The sequence below is a fragment of the Lynx canadensis genome, chromosome A1, assembly GCF_007474595.2.
Source record: "Lynx canadensis isolate LIC74 chromosome A1, mLynCan4.pri.v2, whole genome shotgun sequence".
NCBI classification, from domain to species: domain Eukaryota; kingdom Metazoa; phylum Chordata; class Mammalia; order Carnivora; family Felidae; genus Lynx; species Lynx canadensis.
The window spans coordinates 120116210-120139574 of record NC_044303.2 but is presented as its reverse complement, the minus strand read 5'-3'; the positions used below and the strand labels follow the sequence as shown (position 1 = coordinate 120139574).

At 42.0% G+C, this 23365-nt stretch overlaps 1 protein-coding gene across 1 annotated transcript in view; it reads right to left on the bottom strand.

The window, feature by feature from the left end:
* Window positions 1–13194: 13194 nt before the first annotated feature.
* Window positions 13195–23365, bottom strand: part of KCTD16 (potassium channel tetramerization domain containing 16) — a 259816-nt gene continuing 249645 nt past the window's right edge. Inside the window, exon 3 of the mRNA XM_030320587.1 lies at window positions 13195–22283. Coding sequence (XP_030176447.1) covers window positions 21829–22283 — 455 coding nt within the window. The 3' untranslated portion in view covers window positions 13195–21828. The remainder of the gene's footprint in view (window positions 22284–23365) is intronic.

The following is a 23365-nucleotide window of genomic DNA, read 5'->3' as shown; positions in this document are numbered from 1 at the left end:
TACTTCTAGGCAGTCATTTCTCCCAAATGAGAGGACATTTTTTGAACATGAAAAATGCCTAAATAATCATAATGATAAAAAACAATGCTCTGCATTTATTAAGTGTCTACTGTTCTTCTGAAGCTGCGGGCATTATATCAATAAATCTTCACACAAAAACCTATGCATCATCTATTTTACATGTTGAGGAAAGAAGACCTATAGAAACATGAAAAATAAAAGCCATCAGGACATGTAAGTTGAAATCCTGGTCCTACTCCTTTCTAGCTGTGTGATATTGGGCAGATAACTTAACCTCTCTGAGCCTCATATGTAAGATGGAGATACCACTATTTACTCCACCAAGTTATGATGAAGACTGAATGAAAGAAAGTTATAATCATAGCTAGTAAATAGTAGATTCATAGTAAATGTTAATTTTCTTTCCCTCTCCTTTGTTTCATAAATATGGGGAAAAGAGTTCTAGAGCTATTAAGTGACTTGCCCAGGGTCCCCCAGTGAGTCCTGTGTGTTGCCCAGAGAATCCAGTTTCCCCTCCCCTGGCACCCTTCTATCACTTCTTACTGTCTGTTTCTGTCCAGCATCATTTCAGCTGGGTAGTTCTTTGTGTGGGGTACTTCCATCTGGCCCACAAGGAGCCTGGGTGCTGGCTGCCAGACTGCCTCTTTGGGATAATCAACTTCTTTCTCTCCCACAAGACTGCCGTGGCTGACGTGGTTTTTTTGTTTTGTTTTGTTTTGTTTTGTTTTGTTTTGTTTTTTTACTAATTTTGTCATACTCTAGATGTATGTGCATGCTCTCACTCTGTAACTCAATGCCAATCGATTTGAAGAATGTGAGTGTTGTGCCCCAAATCATTGTAGAATGAACTGAATCATTATCTGCCCTCCATGAAGGAAATTTCCCTGGGGATTATAAAATTTGTCAATGGCTGTTTATCTGCATACCTGTTAGGAGGCCAGAGCTGAAACCAACAGGTCCCCCAACACACACATGCACACACACACACACACACACACACACGCTCACAACAGTATCCCACCCTCAGCACTACTGACATTTTAGACTGGATAATTCTTTGTTGTTGGGTGTGGGGCTGCCTCATGCATTGCAGGATGGTAAGCACTATCCCTGGTCTTTACCCACTAGATGCCAGTAGCAAGCACCCCCCCCACCCACCCTAGGGTCTCCTCTGTCTCCAGATGTTGCAAACATTCCCTGCAGGGCAAAATTGACCCAGCTGAGAACCACTGGCTTACGTGATTTCACAGGACCTTGTGACCACTGGTTTTGTCAGAGTCCACCTCCCCTCGACAGCCCAGCACAGAAAGGAAGCTAGAGGAGACTTCTGTCACCAATTGTTTCCCCCCTTTTTAAGACTTCTGCTACTGGCTGGCCTGTGACAAGGAAAGGCTCTGAGTGTCAAAGGATGGCTCTTGCCTTTGTCGGAGAAAAGCAAGTCACTGGGAGCCAGCACTGAGATGTCCAAACAGAGCACCCTTCTGGGATGACCTGTGGGTCCCAGTCAAAGCTAATCTCTCCTTTCCTTCTTCCCTTCCCTCAATCATGTACCCTGATAGCAAAAGGCAGGAGGTAGTGACTCACTTTCTTTAACGGAATAAAGTTTAATATATGGGGACGCATGGAAAGGGAAATTAGTAAAACAAACCAAGCAAGCCATAAAGAATGAGAGAGAGGGAGGGAGATGAAGTTATCAAACCCCATTTATTTATTAAATAAAAGATCCACTTTAAAAATAACCCTTCGTGAGGAAGCACTACATTTTAACAGAACGTATCTCTGTAGGAGGAAATTGCAATGGTCTTTCCCTTCCTACTTCATGCCTTTGATTTTCTAGTGTCTTATTTTAATAGGTACACGTTATATGGATTTAGGAGAAAGAAGAGCCATTTTTAAAAGAAATGAAAAAGGGAAACATTTATCAAAATGATAATGTCAGTTGCTGCTTTCTCTGTTTTCAAATGTATTGAAGTGTATTTCTTGACCACCCAGGTCAAAAAATTGAACACCACTGCCTTTCCAGAAGCCCCCATTCTGCATCCCCTATCACACCTGAATGGAAATTACTTTCCTGATTTTTTTTAATGTTTTCTTTATTTTTGAGAGAGAGACAGAGAGACAGAGCATGAGCAGGGGAGTGGGAAGGGCAGAGAGAGAGGGAGACACAGAATCTGAAGCAGGCTCCAGGCTCTGATCTGTCAGCACAGAGCCCAGCGCAGGGACTGAGCTCATGAACTGTGCCACAGTTGGATGCTTCATGGACTGAGCCACCCAGGCGCCCCCACTTTCCTGATATTTAACAGCACATCTTATTTTTGCTTGTTTAGAATATTGCATAGAAGGAATCATCTAGTATGTATTCTTGTTTGTATCCAATCTGTTAAGGAATGGAATTCAGGTTGTTTGTAGTGTGGAATTTATACTGATATTTAACAGATGATGCTAAAGGGATTTCCAAAGTAGCTTTGCTACGTAATTCTCCTACAAGCAGTATATGAGAGAGAGTTCCCATTGCTTTTCATTCTTATGGGCATTTAATTAAGCTGGTCAGTCTTTCAGTATCAATGTGGGGTGTTTTTTTAGATCAATAGTATTAATGAAAAATAACCCTTCACAAAATTCACATGCATAAAACTATCAAAATATGATGTAAGCAGGAAACAAAAGTGAAAACATAGCATTTATATTCCCATTCCCATAAAATCAATATATTACAGGGGCGCCTGGGTGGCGCAGTGGGTTAAGCGTCCGACTTCAGCCAGGTCACGATCTCGCGGTCCGTGAGTTCGAGCCCCACGTCAGGCTCTGGGCTGATGGCTCAGAGCCTGGAGCCTGTTTCCGATTCTGTGTCTCCCTCTCTGTCTGCCCCTCCCCCGCTCATGCTCTGTCTCTCTCTGTCCCAAAAAATAAATAAACGTTGAAAAAAAAATTAAAAAAAAAATCAATATATTACATATAAATGATTGTATATGATATATTGTTATTATATTGTTTAGCATTTATTTATATATTTTGTAGCTAATTTATTCTTTTTTTAATGTTTAAATTTTTTTTTAATTTTTATTTTTGAGAGAGACAGACAGAGAGAGAGACAGGCAGAGAGAGAGAGAGACACACACAGAACGTGAAGCAGGCTCCAGGCTCTGAGCTGTCAGCACAGAGCCCAATGCAGGGCTTGATCTCACGAACCACGAGATCATGACCTGAGCCAAAGCCGGCCGCTTAACCCACTGCGCCACCCAGGCACCCCTGTAGCTAATTTATTCTTAATAATAAATATTTACCTCAATGAATTATATCTATATATCGTTGTGTATCCGTCTTTATATAATATACTCACACACAAAGAAAGCGGAAGAAAGGATAAAATGTTAACTCTGGTTATAACTGATGTTGCAACTACAGTTAACTTTTATTGCCTTCTTTTGTTTAGCTGCTAAACGTTCACATTGACCATCTTTTATCCAAAGTAAGAGACTTTTAAAAATTACCAATAAAGTTTTCTTCACTCAAACATGAAGTGTAATTTCAGCCACCGGTAGTATTTTTATTATCGCCACAGCAACCTCCCCATCACCTAACTCCAAGGCTCCACTCGGAGCCATCCACCTCTCATACATCCCTTCACCTTGAACCTCCTTGCCCCCAAGGCTATGTCTCGGCATCCTGCCATACCTTACAGGCCAATGCTTCTCAGACTTTGACCTGTGTGTGACAACCTGGGTTCTGATGAAATTCAGATTCTGATTCAGTAGGAGTGTGTGGGGGTGGCCCTGAGAGCCTGTAGCTCTAACATGCCTCTGGGTACTGCCACGGCTGCTAATGCACAGGATCCCTTGAGAAGCAAGCCTCCAGACCTTTTTCCCTTCCCCTCCCAGACTCTATTTCATTCCAACTCCTTGTTGCCTCTTTTCTGCCTTTTTTTTCCCCCTAGGTTACTCTGAGAATTTCAGAGCAGAAACAGCAAGGGAGGGAAACAGGGTCAGAGGGAGGGAAAGATCTGGGGGAAGTCAAGTTCACGAGATTAGGCCCATGAAGTTGGGCCCGTGAGAAACATCCCAAGGTCTTGTGCCTGTAGGAAATAGAATTGTTGGACCTCTTACCATTTGTTCTATTTCCCAGGGTTTTTACTTATTTATTTTATTTTATTTTATTTTATTTTATTTTATTTTATTCATTTATTTTTTTTTATATGAAATTTATTGTCAAATTGGTTTCCATACAACACCCAGTGCTCAGCCCAACAGGTGCCCTCCTCAATACCCATCACCCACCCACCCCTCCTTCCCACCCCCCCATAAACCCTCATTTTGTTCTCAGTTTTTAGGAGTGTCTTATGTTTTGGCTCCCTTCCTCTCTAACCATTTTTTTCCCTTCCCCTCCCCCATGGTCTTCTGTTAAGTGTCTCAGAATCCACATAGGAGTGAAAACATATGGACTCTGTCCTTCCCTGTATGACTTATTTCACTTAGCATAACACTCTCCAGTTCCATCCACATTGCTACAAAGGGTATTTCCAGGGTTTTTAAAGAAAGACCCTTGGAGTTCAGCACTTGCGATGACTTCCTTCAGGGCTGCCCTTAGGGTTGTGGGAACCCCTATGGGTCTCCTTGGGTCTGGGTCTTGCTTATTTCAGAGGTCTCTTTTGTTTGGGTGCTTCCGCTGGGGCAGAAGATGGCATCTACCCTGCCTGCATGTCATAAGCCAGAAAATAATCAATTTTCCCCAACTCAGTAAGAAGCTACCCAAGATACCCCTTGTGTGTTTTTGTCTTTGGTTGACATTTATTAATAAAAGAATACTACAAAATATGGGAGGCAACTGCACTGAACCTGTCTCTATGTTGTCTCACTAACTTTCATTCTGCTCTAATTCCAGAATCTCCTCACGGCCTCGTAAATATCAGTGTAAGGTACCCCATGGCTAACAGACCCATGTGAAGTTATGTGAAAGGATGATAGAAGGGGGAAATGGTGGAAAACTTTCCACATCCTGACCTTTTGCTTCTGCTTTTAGAAACTTTAGATGAAAAAAGCATACTCACTGCAAACCTCACGGGTAAGTCGGATTTAATTCCCATTGTGAACGTGGAAACCAGGCTCTGCAAAGTGACCTACGGATAGCAGCGTCCTTAAGAGTGGACCAAGATAATCACTATGCTATTCATTTACTTGAGCAGGAAAATACTCTCATGCCTCCCATTCATACAGCTGAGTGTTATTTTCTCTCTTTCTTTCTTCATACCCTCTCCCATTTGTTCATGGAGGTGGCAGAGAGAGAGTCCAGTGTCCATCTTTGACAGTTCATTTCTAGGTACCAAGATATATTCTTTCCCAGGGGAGAGGGGGGAGAAAGAAGAATTTGCTGACAGCCGTGGTGCTCCCATCCCCAACTCCCATTAGTTGACTCTTTGTCCATTGTTGTCTACCCTTGTCCAATCTCTCTATATTGAAGGCAAACTGGAAATTCACACTGGACTTTCTGAAACATAACCTGCAGCTCTGGGTCATGCAGGAGATGAGTCATTAAACCTGGGCACATATGGAAATCAACACTGAAAGGGCTTGGGTACCTATGTCAGCCCCTGGGAGGCGCACAGTCAGAGGGAAGAGTGAGGACAGCCCACCCATTCAGGAAGACTTTGGAACAACACCATCTGAAAGGGTCCACCCACAGCCACCTTACCTCTTTCTTGTCCTTTGTTCTCTCTTAGGTAGACCAGCTGTTTTCTCTCAAAGACCATCTGAAACTGTTAACTGGGGGGAGAGGGCAAAGCCTCCCATCCGGCCCCTCCACGCATACCCTCAAGTTAGGGGACTGGTGAGGGTCCAGGCAAAAACCAGTAGAGAGGAGGAATGACAGCATGGTGCATAGAAGCACCTCCTCCAAAATCCTTGTTCACAGATCAGTTAAGGAAACAGAGGCCTAGAGAAGACTGTGGCACTGGGGGTGGGGGGGTCATATATATCAAACATGTTTACTCTATATATCAGACATTTGAAAAGCAAACAGAACAAAAAGAGAGAAACAGAAAAGCAGAGATGCACAAGCAGAGAAACCAAGAGGGATGAAGGAAAAAATAAAACCGGCTTTTTTGTATGTCGGAAGGGACATGTGGCTTGGTGATTTTATGTCTTGGGGACGTCACATTGAATTGTTTCACTTCCACCAGGGATTTTATAGCTTTGGACAGCACGTTGCAGCCCAGACCCAGTTCTTAGCAGAGAAATAGCAAACTCATTTCAATGTACCTGCTATCTTCAAGTTACAGAGGGTGTTTTGTTTCTTGTTACCCTAAAGACAGGGGATACGGTGAAGGAGAAGAAAGGGAGATAACAAGCCAAACACCAAACTTGGTGCCCAGACTTTCCTTTTGGTGCATTCATGACGTGGTTGTCAACACTAAGCAACAATCCCACGGGGGTGAATCCCGAGCTCTCTGGGACTCTGAGTGTTTGGAAAACCGGCCCTCCTGGGCCTTTGCTGCCCACGTGTTGCTATTTTTAAGGCTTTCAAGGTGAATCTCACTTATTAAAAGCTGAAGGTGTTCGGCCAGGCTAGGAGCTGTTATCTACCCCCTACTGGGATAAACGCCTATGGTGACTTGTGTCCCTGACAGCTGCCATTAGGGCTGAGATTGACAGGGCTCCTACGTTTCGTTCCTCCCATGGGAAGGAACGCTTCTTTTAGGTTGAAATTGGAGGGGAGGAGAAGTGTTGTCTGAGAAGGTGGTATTTTTCCCTATTTCAGTGCCCTCATTCCAAAAGCTGTGATCTTTCTGATCAAGTCCTGTTCAACTCAATTTGTCAGAAGGATGAGTTTTTGGACAGTGGCTGTATGTAACCGCTGGCTCTTTGTAACTTCAGGGTTGAGATGTATGAGGACATATTTCACTCAGGTCTCTCCAGAAAGCTCAAGGGGAAGTCTTTCTCCTGATTCACCATCAGTACATTCCCACTGGGTCCTCACATACCCTCTCTTCTACACAGCTTCCCAAGTAAGTGCAGAGAGCAGCCTCACATCCTCACTACCCACATCACAGTGCTTCTGCGGGGTGTTCTCTGGACCCTTGGTTTGTGGAGAACCCAGCTGCTGTACTAGGTAGGACAATGGTGTCACATACGTTCTTGAGGCTTCTTGTTCTTTAAAGCTGTCGCCTGTAAGCCTAAAGCCAGCTTATCCTGTTGACATCGATCCTTCACTTGTCTATATTATTTTGGAACAATGGAAACAAAGTCTTCCCTACAGTGTGCGTTTAACAAAGTTATTGGCTCTATTTAAGCCATTTATGGGCTGGGAGGTCAAGAACTTCATAATTTCCCAACACAGGGTATTCCTAAATTTTTTTGGAGGAAAGCCACAACAACTCACATAAGAATTCATGGGGTGGGGGGTTGCCTGGATGGCTCAATCAGTAGAGCATGTGACTCTTGATCTAGGCCCTGAGAGTTCAAATCCCAGGTTGTGTACAGAGCTTACTTTTAACAAAAGAAGAATTCAGGGGCACCTGGGTGGCTCAGTCAGTTAAGCCTCTGGCTTCGGCTCAGGTGATGATCTCACAGTTCATAAGTTTGAGCCCCATGTCGGGCTCTGTGCTAAGAGCTCAGAGTCTGGAGCCTGCTTCAGATTCTGTGTCTCTCTCTGTCCCTCCCCTGCTCATTTTCTTCCTCTCCTCTCTCTCTCTCTCTCCCTCTCTCAAAAAATAAATAAACGTTAAAAAATTTAAAAAAGAAGAATTCATAGGAGAGTTGCCCTCCAAACCCCTCCACTACTTTGGTCTATCTAAGCTCTTATCCCTCTGCTGGGCTAAGGGACAGCGTGGTGCCACATCTGTGTTGGTAGTAGCAATGATCTATAATGATAGCATAGGGGTGTCCAGGCAGGTATCTGGGCCTGCCCCAAGTCAACTGGCAGGTGACGGAGTCTAAGAAAGGATTCCTCTACACTGGATCCTCATTTTTCTGCTGCTTGGCCTTAGGTACCTTGTGTGACTCTTTACTGTGGGTCTGTGCAGGACAGATGTCGTGAATTTAGAAGACTTTTTCAGAATAACTCCATTGCTTTTGTCAGCCACCTACATGAGAGTATTTTAGGAGGAATGTCCCAGCTTGGGGCCATAGATGGGGTTCTAGACCCAGGGTTCTAGACCACAACTTGAACACATCCCTTCCTCTCCCTGGGGCTCAGCTTTCCCTCCTGTACAAAGTGGAGACGGGATAAATTAGCCTTTCCCAAAACGTGTACCTCAAAACTAGAAGTGTGTGTGGTAGGCAGTTAGATAGTTGTGTGAGGCCCGGGTCCCACAGGAAAGAGGAGGAGCTGGGGGTGGGGAGGGTGGATGTCGGGCTGGAGATATCTGGGACCTGCAGTCAGACATATCCTGCCCAGATGGTCAAGGAAATTCGAATACAGAAGCCACAGGACATCCATTAGCATTGTGGTTTGGCCCACCCTCCTCCTGGTGGGCTTTCTTAAGGGATGCTATGTAATGAATAAGACAAAAGAACTTTACAAAGGCGCATGGCCCCAAGGAAGGAGCCTTCCTTCATGGCCAGCTATCTGGAAGGTCAAAGGACTGTCCTGTCAGTACTTCACAAGGAGCTGGATCAAACCAGACAGACCCAAGATAGAGGATACCAGGACAGGAAGCCCTCACCAAATTAGGAAGAAAAGGCATGAAACCCTGCTTTTTGCCCCAAGTAATGAATATTTTGTCCCCCAGCTAACAAGTAAAAAGCCTGGGACCAATTCTGCTGGGGCACTTAAGCCTCCCCCAAGCTGCCTACACCCCACTCTCGTGAGTATGCTCAGTAAACTCTGCTTGCTGGAGTTTTCTGGTCTCTTGGCTGAGTTGTTTCCTGTCAGAAGGCTACGAACCAAGGCTGTACTGCTCCAGGCAGTGACAAGAAGCATCCTTAGTGAGAAAAGTCTGGAAGGTTCTGGGTTAAATAAAGTCTGAAAGTTCCTTTACTGCATAACTCCCTGGGCTTTGAGTATGGTAAAGAACACTTTAACATTATCAAGCGGGGTGGGTAGAAAGTTATATTCCCTAAGCCTTACGTCATCTAGTCCCTTTCCCTCTTTTCAGCACATATCATGTGACAAGTGTTCTGCTGAATACACTTCAATGGGCAGCATAAGGCAAAATTATTTCTAAAGCCCCTCTAAGAAAAAGAATTCTCTTTTTCTTCTGTGTAATTTTTCCCTTTTGATTAAAAATCATACAGAATACTTAGCTCTATCGATGATGTCATAAAAGGCTGAAGAGGAAAAGAGAAGAAATATATACAAATATTGAGAGGGTTGTAGGGAAACTCCTCTTTACAATATGCATTTTGGATAACAGTAATAAGAAAAGTTAGGGATTATTAAGTATTTACTTAAAGTACTACAGACTGTGTTAAATGCTTTACTTGAATTATCTGATTTAATTCTCACACTAGCCTTATGAAGCATCTATTATTTTTGTTCCCTACCTACAGGGGAGGAAACTGAAGTTCAAAGAGGCTTGATAAATAAAGTGAAGCCGCCTGAGTAAGAAGAGGCAGTGCTAAGGTCTCCACTCATTGTAATTCCATCCTAAGATTTTTTTTTAAGTTTATTTATCTTGAGAGATGGGGCGTGGGTAGGGACAGAGAGAGAGAATCCCAAGCAGGCTTTGCGCTGTCAGTATGGATCCCGACCCCAGGGCTCCGCTTGCCGAACCGCGAGATCATGACCTGAGCTGAAACAAAGAGTCAGACGCTTAACCAACGGAGTCACCTAGGTGCCCCTTATTCTAAGAATTTTAAATTACAAGTTACTGTCTCCTTTTTTGTACCCCGATTCAGTAAGCTGCCACAACAAACCAGAAATAAACTAATTGCAATGGTAATTACCTTCCATCTAAAATTCTTGGGTTCACATGAAATAATGTTGAATCATCAGTCTCTTAGGTCTACTGAAAATAGATATATATATATAACAACTAAATGTTACCAAATGATTTATTATGATTGGTGCTAAGTTACAATGTATATGAAATGGAGTCATTTATGGAAACACATAAAAAATAGTTGCCTATTTCTGTAATTATATTCACACAAGAATCTGAAATATAGTTTCTGGTCTGCCTTTTAAAATATATCCACAGAATGACTTTTGTAGTTTTCACCACACAATTTTACAATACTGATACTGCACCTGTATCATTTACCATACTAGATGAGCTAAACAGAATATGAAAGCAGATAATAGCAAATTGGTTTTTTATATCATCAATGATTCCAAAGAAAATAGTAGTTTCCATTGGCAGTGAAAATAGATGGTAGTAATTAGCATTGTAGAAATTGCATACATAGATATGTATGTATATATTTATATGTTGCTCAGGGCCATTGTTCCATCAATAGGCAGCTGCCTTTTAGGTGGACCAATGGTGGCCAAAATGGTGTGCAATGCCATTGGGACAATTAGTAGTACTATCTTTTATGTCTCTCTCCCCCAAACAAATAGGTAAGAAAGTAATACAGCAGGCTAAAATCTACAGTGTTACATACCAAGGTAAAAACAGTTACTGAGTTATTAGAGTCACAGTAGTTTATGTATATTTGCTATTCACAGACCGCAGACTTTTTGCTGGATAACCGAGCTGCTGGAAATTGACGACATGTAGACATGCATTCGTGTGAGTCCATAATTAATGATGTTTATGCTGTAATAAGCACATTCATTTTAACACCATTCAATAAACAGATGCCTTTAAAGTTTGAGCTAAATCTGCTATCACAATTATACACAAAAAGAACCTGTAAACAATTTGACACTACACTTATGTACAAGTGAACTGCATTGGAAAGGAGAAGAGGTAATTTCAGTGGGTGCCACTTGGTATACATCAGTGTGCAACAAACTGACCCAAGTCATCAAGCACTTGAATGAGGTCAGGAAAAAGTAACATGAGCAAGGCCCCAATAGATCACCACTCGATATTAGTACCAGCAAAATTCAGACTCCTCTATGTTGACATCACATTCAAAGCATCAGCAATGGATGTAGGAGGAGCTTGATAATTCCTGGCAAACCGTGTTTGGAGATCTCCAGGTGACCTCATCAACAGGGTCTTGATTTTTATAAGTGTCGAGGGTGATGCTGATAATATTTAAATGTGTCCATTTAATTTGGACAAATTATCTTGTTGGTTAGCTTCAACCCAGTGCTCTGCTGGTTCTGAAAGATGAGGGGAACAGGAATTCAACTGAGATCATGAGTTCAATTCCTTCAGCCAACACAAAGATTCTTGATTTTACAGAGTAAAGTATTATAAGGGAAGCAAGCTGGACTCTATCACTAATCTAAAAGGTCACCCATTTATAGCAGATCCCATTAAAGCTTTCAATAGGACTCTCTGAAATGCAAGTCCCCTAAGTTTGTATTTCTCTGTGTTTTTTAAAAAGTTTATGTATTTATTTTTGAGAGAAAGAGAGAACATGAGCAGGGGAGGGGCAGAGAGAGAGAGGGAGAGAGAGAAACCCAAGCAGGCTCCATGCTGTCAGTGAGGAGCCCAACACCAGGCTCAAACCCAAGAATAGTGAGATCATGACCTGAGCTGAAATCAAGCATCAGTCACTTAACTGACCGAGCCACCCAGGTGCCTCTGTGTTTCTATGTGTTTTAAGAAGGATACCACTCCATGAATTCATGAATCCATTTCTTTATATCAGAAACAGAGTAATCAGGAGTTTTGGCACTTCTCCACGCCTCCTGATTTACAAAAAACACGTTACTCTGTCCTTTTATACACTAAGAATATTTCAAGCAAAATTCTCCTGATTCAACAGTCTCCTTTGGAATTAAAAATAAATCAATGAGAGAAAATGATAGGGGAACTTGAAGCCAGGGATGAGGTAAAACTTCCCCCTCTGCTCCAAATCGCTGGGACAAACAACCACTCCTTTTTCAAGTGTTCTTAAAGCTAATTAGAACGTTTAATTGCTACAAAATTGATTTTTCTTTCATATGCTTTTAAGACCACATCTGCAGGGAGCCTATGGGGAAAAAAAAGTGACCGTACTGAATTATCTTGCAAATGCTTCTGATTGTGTGAGCAAACCTGACAGGTCCCTGGGAGAAGGATTGTGTGCTTGGACAGGTAGGCTGGCCCTGGGCTGGGAGTCAGGCTGTTTCTGAGGGGATGGGCTTGTAGGCATACAAACTGATCCCATGGACCTCCAGGAAAGCTCTGTTTGCATAGGTTGACTGAATACGCAAAACATGCAAAGCATGTGGTTATGAACGAAAACATAACTGACCATATTCTTAAGAGTGCCCCGATTAAATTTAGTCATTTGGCCATTCTGTCTATAAGATGCCAAAACATAATCAATTGTCTTTCACTTCACTGTATGTTGTTCCCTCTTTGAGCAGCTGTTTTGGTGTCTGTCTGAACAGGCTTACTGGGTTATGTGCAGGAGTCTGGAAAGTGTTTGGTTATTATTACAACGTGCCCTTAAGCTGTACTATATATTTACAATGTGCATATTACAAATTATTTACTATAGTCTTAAAACAATTAAACAGGTAACTAGCTCCACATACAAATTGTGTAGGGTTACAGGGATCCCCTTCCCACGAATGCTAAAGTGAAACCAGTAGGGAAAGAATAAACTAATGGATAGCAGGTGAAGTACCATTAGTGTAATAACCACTGAATTTGTGCTCTTGTAGACCTATATAGTCTTATTCTTTTCTTCTTAAATATCATCATATTCATTTGGTGGAGTTTTTGTTTTTTGTTCTTTTGGGACTTTTTTTTGGGGGGGGTGGGAATGATCATGTTCGAAAACACATAGTTTGGAATTCAAACCACTAGTTCAAATAAGAAAGCCAGTTTTTACAAGTTTGACTTTTCCTTAAATGCACTTTGGTTTTGTATCCATAGATGTTATACCAAGGTATTCTAATCATATTTTTGGTACCATAATATATACACACTCATAGTGGGAGATAACTTTGGAAAACAGAACTATCTAGGAAACCAATGATAAATAATAATAATAATAATAATAATCCCTCAAACTCAAAATCCCAGTTTCAAACTATCAGATTTATGTGTGTATACATATGTATAGATATAGATAGATATATACATTTAGATAGATGTACACACATATATACATATATACATAAAAGTTATATATTAACACACATACACACCACACATATATACATATTCTTCATACACGCACTCCTATTTCAGTGCAGTTTCCTTTCGTGGCCGCCTCTCTTATTTTCCAACTTAGAACAGTAATGATGAGATTCTGGGGGCAGCCAATCATGTTTGGATTTCTGACCTATCTTGAAAAAACTGATATTGTTTAGAAGGCCCAAAGGTGAAAATAGCACATACACGCACGTACCCACACACACACACACACGCAGGCCTATTTTACCTCCCGTGAGATCTCCCTGGTAACCTGTAAACGCCCAGGAAGCACGTGTAGGCACCATCGTCTTAACACAGAACGTATCTCACCACTTTGGGTTTCTTAGGGCATCAGTGTTCCCCAGACATGTGTTCTGTAACGTTACTGCCCCTTGATAGGGCGTGTGTTAGGAAGTACAGTCTGTGGGAGGCAAGACTACCCCTCCAGGTGCGTCCTTCTTTATCTCCTAGGGAGGTGCATGTCTAATGGGATTTATAGTTTATTAGCTAATGACTTTCCAGAAGGGTGTCAGGCTGGGTTCTTCCTGGCTACCTTTTGGTTAGAGTAGAAGAAACCAGAAACAGGTGAAATCCAGAGAACAGAGACAAAACATTATATAATGAGGTGGTTGGAGTCTAATAAACCCAGATGGAAATCTGGCTCTTCCACTGTCCAGTTACGTGCGACTTTACCTTTCTGATTGTCACTGACTTTATCCGTGAGAAAAGGACAGTAACAGGGCCTACTTTGTTGGGTAATTATAGGGTTAGATAAGGCATGTTTTCTGGCACATATTCCTTGTGTGCACACTATCCTTAATATACGTCATTTATAACTTAATATTTAAATTAGAAATCTAGAATGTGGATCAGAATTACATACAAAAATAATGTTAGTCTAGGAATTGAGGGATAGGAATTCAAGTGCTGTATCACACACGTGATTCCCCAGTACATTATAATGCTCACCACAGTGGCCTGTACATGGTAGGCACTCAACAAAAGCCTGCCAAATGAATGCATGAAAAAGGAAAGAATGCATGACTGACTTAAAGTCTCTGGGTCCCAGTTTCCCTTGGATGACATGAGGATAGAATGTTCTGACCTTTATTCCAACACTGGGATGTTGGCATGAGAAGTTGAAAGAAAAATGTCAAATATTTAAGACACAAACATGTTTTGTGTCCTAATGAAGTCAGTACATACAAATGAAATAATATGGCTCAATAGCCAGGGTCTATGCTCAGACTTGTCACGTCTTTGAAAATAATGGCATGGGGACCTCCAGTATGAGAATGAGAATATTTTCCTAGCTCTGTCACCGTTAGCAAGGGGGTTTTCCGCCTAAAGAAGCAAAGTACATGATAAGCAGTTTAAGACGATGAAATCATTGGCCTATTCTCAGTACTTTTTCTCCCTTTTTCCTGTTTCATTTCTTAAGAGCACCTGTTAGCTACTGTGGTTTGGCTTGAAAAACATCCTTAATAGGGTCCTGTGAACTCAAAATGCTCCCAAAGTGCTTTACACCAAACACATTTAGTTGTAAGATTGATGACTTCACTGAAATACCGTTTTTCTGAGGCAGAGAGTAACTAGAAGACAGAATCCCAGACCGCAGACCTACCCCATCATTACTGACACCCCAGAAACCAGGATGTAAACTTCTCTAAATCTCAGCATTCACATTTGCATGAAAGGACAATTGTATCCCATCTTAAGTAAACCCTGTAGAGATGTAAGGTGGTATAATTACTATCACACCACCTCATCCAATCTCCTGAACCAGATGTCCTTTCTCTTCATGGCAACAATGCTTTGGAACATGAGAGCCAACCCTTAATTCAGGGTTTTTCCATCTCAGCGCTATTGACATTTGGGGCTGCATAATTATTTGTTGTGGGGCTGTCTTGTGCATTCTGGGATGTTTGGCAACATCTCTGGTCTTTACCCATTGGATGCCAGTTAGCACCTCTCAAGTCAGGACAATCAAAAATGTCTCCAGGCACCTGCCAAAAGTCCCCTGGGGCTTTGACAAAAATCACCCTTGAATGAGACCCACTGCCTGAAATACACGTAACCCACACAAATCGAAGAAGAGTGTTTCCAGAGACTGTTTCTCTCACATACACGAATAAATCAATGACCACTGGCTGCAATTGAGAAAAACTGCCAGTAATCACTGAGAATCCTGTGTATATTTTAGCTTTCATGGTTATCTTTTTTCCTTCCCTTTCCTTTTCTATTTTTTTTTCTTTTTTGACTAAATGTCATTGCTACTAGTGACTATATGAATAAAAATGAGTTTGATGTTTACCCTGAAACCCGTGGTGCTCAAAATCCACATCTGCAGACCAGCTTTACTCAACATTGTCAGGCACTGACACCCATAGTAAAGACCAATTCGTGCTGAATTCAAAGCTTTGAAACTTTGTAACCGAAGACTTTTTCCATGCATGCAGATAGCATTATCATGGACATTAGCCACTGACCCAACCCTGACCTAAAAATCGCACAAGTGTGCGTATACACTCCCATACACTCACACGGAGGTGCAGTTACTAAGCAAGTCTCCGCTACTTTCTGGTGCATCAATCTTGCTTCCCTTTGTGATGGATGGAGCCAACCACCAGCAGGAGACAGAGTCTGAAGTGAGGCTGATTTTTATTGTGCAAATGCAGGTAAATTAGCTAAAGGTCAATTCTAAGAATCAACTGACAAGCTGAAAGAGGTTGCTGGAGAAAGGAGACACTAAATCCTCCAGTCAGCATGTAAGTGCTTTTAGGAGGCTGATTAACAGGAAAATCACCACTCCTGTTCAACCCAGGACAAACCCTAGATAGTTGCAGGGCTAGGGTACATTTTTCTTTAGCTTTTTCAAAGTAAATTCCCTAAATAAAGCAAGGGTGACAGTCTAGGAACTAAAAATTCTTTCCCCAGTAAACAACACACTTTGTTCACAAACAGAAACATTTTTTTAAAGGTTAGGAAGCTGGGACAATGAAGGGACCCTACTTGGGAAATAGAGGAGGGAAGCAAGCTGAATCCAATTTAACATTTTTAAAAAATCTTGGCCAAATAATCTTAACTGGCAATTTAAGTTTATTAATTTTATTAACCTTTCTTTACTTTCCTATGACAGCGGTGTTTAAATATTCATGGAGGATCATCATGAGAGTGTATTTAAGCCATTCATTCTCTATTTCTTGTATCATGTGGGAATTTGATACCTGCCCAGTTATTCTGTTATATGGGTAGAACCACCTGGATCATTGAAACTCCCTAAAATGGTTTCTATCTTAATAATCATAGTATGGCCATCCCTTCTGGTCAGAGTGGAAAATTATAGAAATTCATCTCCTTCTTGCCATCGTATATGAAATATGTACAGTGTTTTGAATTTTCTTTTTCTTCCTTCCTCCTCTCCTCTCCTCTCCTCCCCTCCCCTCTCCTCCTGGGTTTTGCTTGCCGGTTTTAGTTAATATTGGCATTCAGCATCTTCAACTATCTGAGAGTGTCATAATCTTGCGTAAGTCAAATTGGACAAACTTAGCAATTCAATGACTCAGGATCTTATTGGTGAGATGCAGCTAAATTCACTAATCACTGCCTATTCATTTTGGTGGTGTTTATATGTGCAGTTAATGGGACCGCCTTTGGGGCCACACACACCACCATTAAATTATGGATCATTATCAAGTTCCTCTGACTCAGACTGCACAAGGCCTGGAAACGAACAACTGTCCTTGCGAAACTTCACCTTTTTTTCCTTCCTTGATGGGTATCATAAGGATACATCTCACTCAGAGATGTGCTCCCATCTACCCTCAGTACCAAGACATAAAACTATATTGATGCAGGCTTTCAGTCTGGCAAAAAACAAAACAAAAACAAAATACACAAATATGCACAAAATGGAAAGGTGCTGTGGTTGACAGGCAGCAGAAGAACCATGGAATCTACTCTGCCCTAGTCCTAGGATTCTTTTCTTTGGGCCTTTTCTCTTAAGATAATGAATAGTGTAAGCCTTGGCTTCTTTGTAGTGGAAATAAAAGTGAAAGGAAGTGAGAAAATACAGACCTCTGCATAGTTCCCTCAACAGAATTTCTTAAAGGTCCAGAGACCATCCCATCAAAATCATTAAAGATGCTGGGCCAAAATGCATATTCCTTGGCCCTGCTAGAAGTTTCTGAATCACTCTCTCTGGAGCTACGGTAAAGGGATCTGCATTTTTACAGGTACTACAAAAGATTTTTGTGCACACCAAGTATTGAACAACACTGATAAAAGTTTGCAGTGGAGGTCACTAGGAAAAGAATCTCCATTTGAATGTATGTTGCAAGATGAGAAATACAGATGTTTCAAACATATAAGTTCTGTGGTTGCATCATAACATGGTGATTATTAAAGTTTAAGACTCTTTTCTTTCAGCAGGGGTGGAGAGCAATAACCATTTGATCTAAATCCAGAGTGATGAAGGCAATATAAATCAAACTCATTCCAGCAGGTTTCATTTGGTCTAATTTCTCTGCAGATATTAATCATTGTACAGTCCTGTACAAATGACATCTAACTCCATTTTAACTCAGAATACAGAATACTCACTCAGATTCCTTCTCTAGTGTGTTATTTGACAAATAAAAGAAAATAAATAAATTGGAACAGTGGGCCATCAAGATTGCAAGATGCCAACAATGCCAAGACATTAAGGAGAGAAATGGCCCATGCTAAACCTACAACCCAGCATGCAAATTGGCAAAAGCATTTATCTGCTACAGAGTCACCAGGGGGAAAAAAATGACTCTCTTCATTTTTCCTTTGAAAATTGCTATGTCAAGTGGAGGTGACAAAGAATTCTCCCTAAAAGTTCACAGAAAGACTCTCATTCATTCTAGCAAAGATCATCTAGAAGACCAAGGTTAGTCAAATTCCACAGGATGGTATCTAGTGGCAGAAAATACCAGCACTCAAATGCGCTGGGTTAATTCGTCACGGTACATACAAAGTTGGAAGGTTACAACTATAACGAAGGAAAACGTCTGAGAATCTACGTGTGGCTCCCATTATGGGAGTTGGTGTCAGGAAATTTTGCCAAACACCATATATGCCTTTTCTTCTTCTCACTGGAGCGTGTTTTGCCTGTGGCAGCAACAAAGGATAATCAGAGGGGAATCTAAAGCCTAGAGAAGCAAAAGTAATGCAGAAGCACAAGCTGTTGACAACTAAGAGGGCCCACGATGAAGAACACACATCTGTGCCTAGGAATAAAGGTGCCTTTGAATCAAACAAGGGCAACTGAAAAATGAAAAGGTCCATTAGTTTTCTTCTAATAAATGTGTCTCCCTAAGTGAATCAGTTGAGGGTAGACATGGCTAAGGAGGAATAAGGGTGAAGGGAACACATTTGTGCGTTGTTCCCCTTTTATTTTAATTTACCAGGCATGCATGTCCAGTAAGATAACTGCCTACAATCACAAAGGATTACACCACAGCATATTCTGGAAGCCACCTCACTTTGTTGTTTTATGACCATATCTCAGTGCAATTTTTTCTCAGCAGGGGGAGGGAGATCACAACACCACAGTGATCTCACAGTTTTATTTTCCTGTCTCCCCCCTTTCCTGCTAAACATAAGTCACTTCCTTTTTGATAATGGGTAGGAGGACTTCATAAATGTGTTTCTGACTTCAGGAGATCCATGGACCTGTAGAGAGTGACATCCCCAACCTCACTGGATTTTAGCACTGCAACCTAAGTTGGGGTTCTATACATATGATTCCTCATTCATTCGATCCATCGGATGTTCTTAGTTTCTTCATATCAGCAAATTACGGCCCTCATCATAACCAGTATTTAAGAAGTGAACCACATATATCGCTCTGTCCAGAAGTGAACTACAAGTTCCTAAAGCTATTCTAAGCTCTGGGAAACTGGCATGAATCGGGGGTAACCGAACGTTTAATCGTGTAACTCACTTACTCAGAGCTCATTTCCATTGTGGCAGGCCACACTTTCCTCAGGGGATGACTGCACTCAAACAAGGACAGAAGCTTCCCACGGACTTGGTGGCTCCTCAGAGATTTCCTGATCAGGTCTATATTCATCTCCATAATCAACACCCACAGTTGTCTTAGCTATTTGGACTACTTCGGGTAGGTGTCAGTTTAGAGCTGACCCAGATTAAAACTGTTATTATTGTTTTAATCAGATTTCCTACCACCAGTTTCGATCACTGGGGAGGTCTAAGAATTGCCTATGGAGAAAAAAATTCACGACGGGTCAAGGGTCAGGGACGTATGCCATGAACATTTTCTTTGCAGTGTTGGGTTTCCTATTGAAAGCGGGCGGTAGAAGCAGTGGGGTGGACTGACATCTTCCTCCTCCTCCAGTTCTTACTAGTGTATCTCTGTCTTGACACCATTATAGTCAGGCCTGAAATTTAAGGAAGCTGGAACCTTGGGCAGTTAATGTAGATGGCAAATTCCAACAGGGCCACAGGAATCATCCGACCTAAGTGAGTTTGGGGATATTTTATCTGTATTCAATTTCTTCTTGACCCATTCAATTCTGTGATTCTTTGCAGGATTGCTATCATTGGGATGATGGTATTTGGGTATGGTATGAAGAAACTTTGAAAGGAAACAAGACATATTGGTAGGCTTTACAAAACTATGTTGTAGTTACGAACAAATGCCTGCTAATATACTAATACATAAACGGACACCACTTAAATTCATAAATGGTAAATTTCTTAACAACTCAACTCCCCAGGTGAACTTTCTTTTTCACTTAAGTAGACCTTTAAATTCCATTTGAACCTCAGGACAGGAAAACATTGGCTGCGTTTGTCGCCCAGAGGTGAGGGCAAGAATTACAAAAATTCAGAAAGATATCCATATACTAAATAGGCACTAGTAACAGGAATCAAGAGAGAACCTCTTACATAATAAATGTGCATCAACAAAATATTTCAAAAGGAAGCGAGTGGCCATTACTTTTCCCTCCTACAGACGTCATCCAGTTGCCTTTATTACCTGTGATACATATACACATACACACACACACACAATAAAAAATAAAAATAGGAGTGCTTGGCACACAAACAATGATTGACAAATTATTGTTTAAGTTCCCACTGAAATGCATGAGGAATGCTGAAAATAAAAACTGGTCTTTTCATCCTCATTTACCACAAGCCTATGAAAGACCTATTAGTACATTTATGGAATACAGAACCATATGGATAGATGGCTATTAACAGTTTCTTTTTGGCTGTGTCTCTACAGGCCAAAGATGGACTCAAGAAAGATAGCTTAGAAAGCCAAAACCTTCATTTTCAAGCTCTAGTTATCCAGTTGGGTTGTGCATTCATATCAAGGAAATGACAGCCACATCATAGTACAGACACAGCCAAATCCCAGAATACTAAAGACAAGACCAGCTACCAGGAAGTAACAATGTAGCACTGTAGTTTGAAAAGGCTATGAGAAATCAGGTAGAGTGTGGAAAACAAGTGCTTCTTCAAGAAACAAAATGAAAGGCTGGACCCCTATTCAAGTCCTGTGTGTTGTTCTTACTTCCACAGCCATATAGGGACGCAGAGAACTGAATGCAGATTACATGAAAAGCCCAGGCCATTAAAACGTGGGCAGGAAGGACTCTGAAAACATTGAGAGAAGGAAGGTAACTCAGCTCAGGGTGGGGAAGGCTGAGTGTGGGGTCAGGGAGAATTTTCACGGCTAGGAATGTCTGTTTCTTTAATACAAAGAATGTTTTACTAGCTCTTCTCACCCTCTCCTAGTGCAGAGAAAGAGCAAAACCGTACTATGGAGCCTGAGGGTGTTCATTTCAAAATAAGGAAGACAATTTGTTGACGACGAGGGTTACCTGATGGTAGAAAGTGTTGCCAAAAGAGGCTGGGAAATCTTCCCAGAAGGGTTTTAAGAAAGGAGCTGAGACTCCTCTGTCTGAAGGAGTCTAAGAGGTTGCTGCTGGGAGCAGGGGTGATCCCCTTAGGATGCCCCGGCCCTGGGGACATGTGTGCACTGTGTGTATGTACATACATCGTTGTGCTTGTGTTTGCACAAATACTCATGCGTATGTCGTCAATATAAACTGGCACATAATAGATTTGAGTGAAAAGTCATATAAATCTGCCATTCCCCCCCACCCCATAAACAAAAAGGAAAAGGAAAATTAAAAAAACCCGAACCTATGCCATTGGGCCAGATCTCTTTCTACCATGCTCTCATTCAAAGGAGGGAGGGAGAAGATGAGAGAAAAACCCAGTTGGGGAGAGAGGACTCCCAAGGCCTCTCAGCTACTCCTCTGTAGCTGGCTCTCCTTATACGTAAGATGCTCAGCACACGGGACCCAGTGAACAAACAAACAAGTAACCAAAAAGAGATTTTCTTATAATTCCACATCTGGAAAGAGATCTACCCTGTGGATTTAAATGTTAAGGTGAACTAGGTAAATAGGCAGTAGTGTATCGATGGGCTACTGTGTTCTCACAAACGTATTGTTAGTTGTTACTTTTCTTTCAAATGTGAATTTCGCTAGGAGGTTTATTTCCAAATAGTGACATGATTTCTTTCTTCTCCCATTGCCCCGCCCCCCGCCCCTCCCCTATAGATGATACTTCCGTAAAAGTTCAGACTGCCAAGGATGTTTTCTCTCGGGGAACCGATCTGGGATTTTGATCTTTAGGAAATCCTGGATGCATTTCTCCAGCTCTTCCTCAATGGAGAGCTTTTCCTTAACAGCTTTTTTTTTGCTGCTCATGTTCGACTCCCTGGAGCCCGAAGTCAGAGTCCGGAGCAGATCGCTTTTCCGCCGCATCTCCGACTGCTGGATCAGCTGCACGGGGCCCTTCTTGATGGGACGGTCCAGAGTCTGGATGTTGGTCTGGCGTGTCACGGGCCCACAGATGACCGTCTCCTGCGGAGAGCTGGCCTCAGACTGGCTGTCGCAGCTAGAGGTGGAGAGGTCGTTGCAAGACGTGCCACTCTCCCCTTCTTTGTCGCCTGCGGTGCTCTTGCAGCAGCAGTGGCAGTGTGAGGATGACCACCTGGAAGGCTCACCTGCAAGGAAGCACAGCACCCAAGGGGTTAATGCCAGCCACCTCAGTCTGGAGGAGCAGCACAGCACCTGAACACACACGCACCCAAGCGTCCACAGCCACGTCTTCAGAAAAAGCAGGGGGCCACACAGGCCAGGCTACAGCATGACTACCCAAAAGCCAAATCTGCTGATGGAAGGAAGTTAGTGGTCTACTGCACAAAAGGAAGGATGGTATCACGCTTCTGTCCACAGGCATTGTGACCAATGGCTCAGCTGCACCACCCACTAACCTTGTCACCCTGGCAGTCCCCTTCCATTCTCAAAGCTTCAGTTTCCTCACTGGGAAGGTGAGTATAATCACCCTCCTACTACCTTGAGTTTGTAGGGAGGATTTAAATAAATCAAGTGAAATGCTTAATGCAGTGCATGATATTTACCCTCCGTAAATGCTACCTGATTTTACTGTGGCTGACGTTAAACCCAGATCCAAAGCTCCACGTTACTGTAACCAGGTACAAGAGGGGAAGGGTCAGGGAGGGCTTCCTTTGTGGCAGCCCCCAGGTGAGTTCTGCACAGCCATCAACTCATGGGAGCCGTGTGATAATTCTATGAGCTCAGCAGCCCCACTCCTAGTTCCCATACAAGGAAACTGAGACAGACCCTGAGAATTTAAGAAACTTACCCTAGTCTGTACATTTTGCAAGTGGCAGAGCTGAGATTTGAATGTAAATTTCCCAAATATCATAACCAAAGCAATTAATCATTCTTCTTGAATTTGCTTGACTGTAAAAATTCCTGCGTTTCTTTAAAAAAACAATGTTCAGGGTTTAACTTCTCTCTGCAGTCCTTGCTCACCTCTCCTCAGAAATACTTATCACTTTTTTCTCTGAATTATGGTTTTGTTTTCAAAGTGCCTCTATTATTGCACATATTACATTTTGTTATAATTCTTTTTTTCTTTATGCATTTCAGCTATTCACCATGACCTCCGTGAAGTGGGCACAGCTAGTGTCTATTATTGTAACCCCAGCAAATAGCTCGGAGTACAGTGTAGAAATTCAATAAAAGGCTGTATCCTAACAGTCACTTTTAAGTCCTGGAT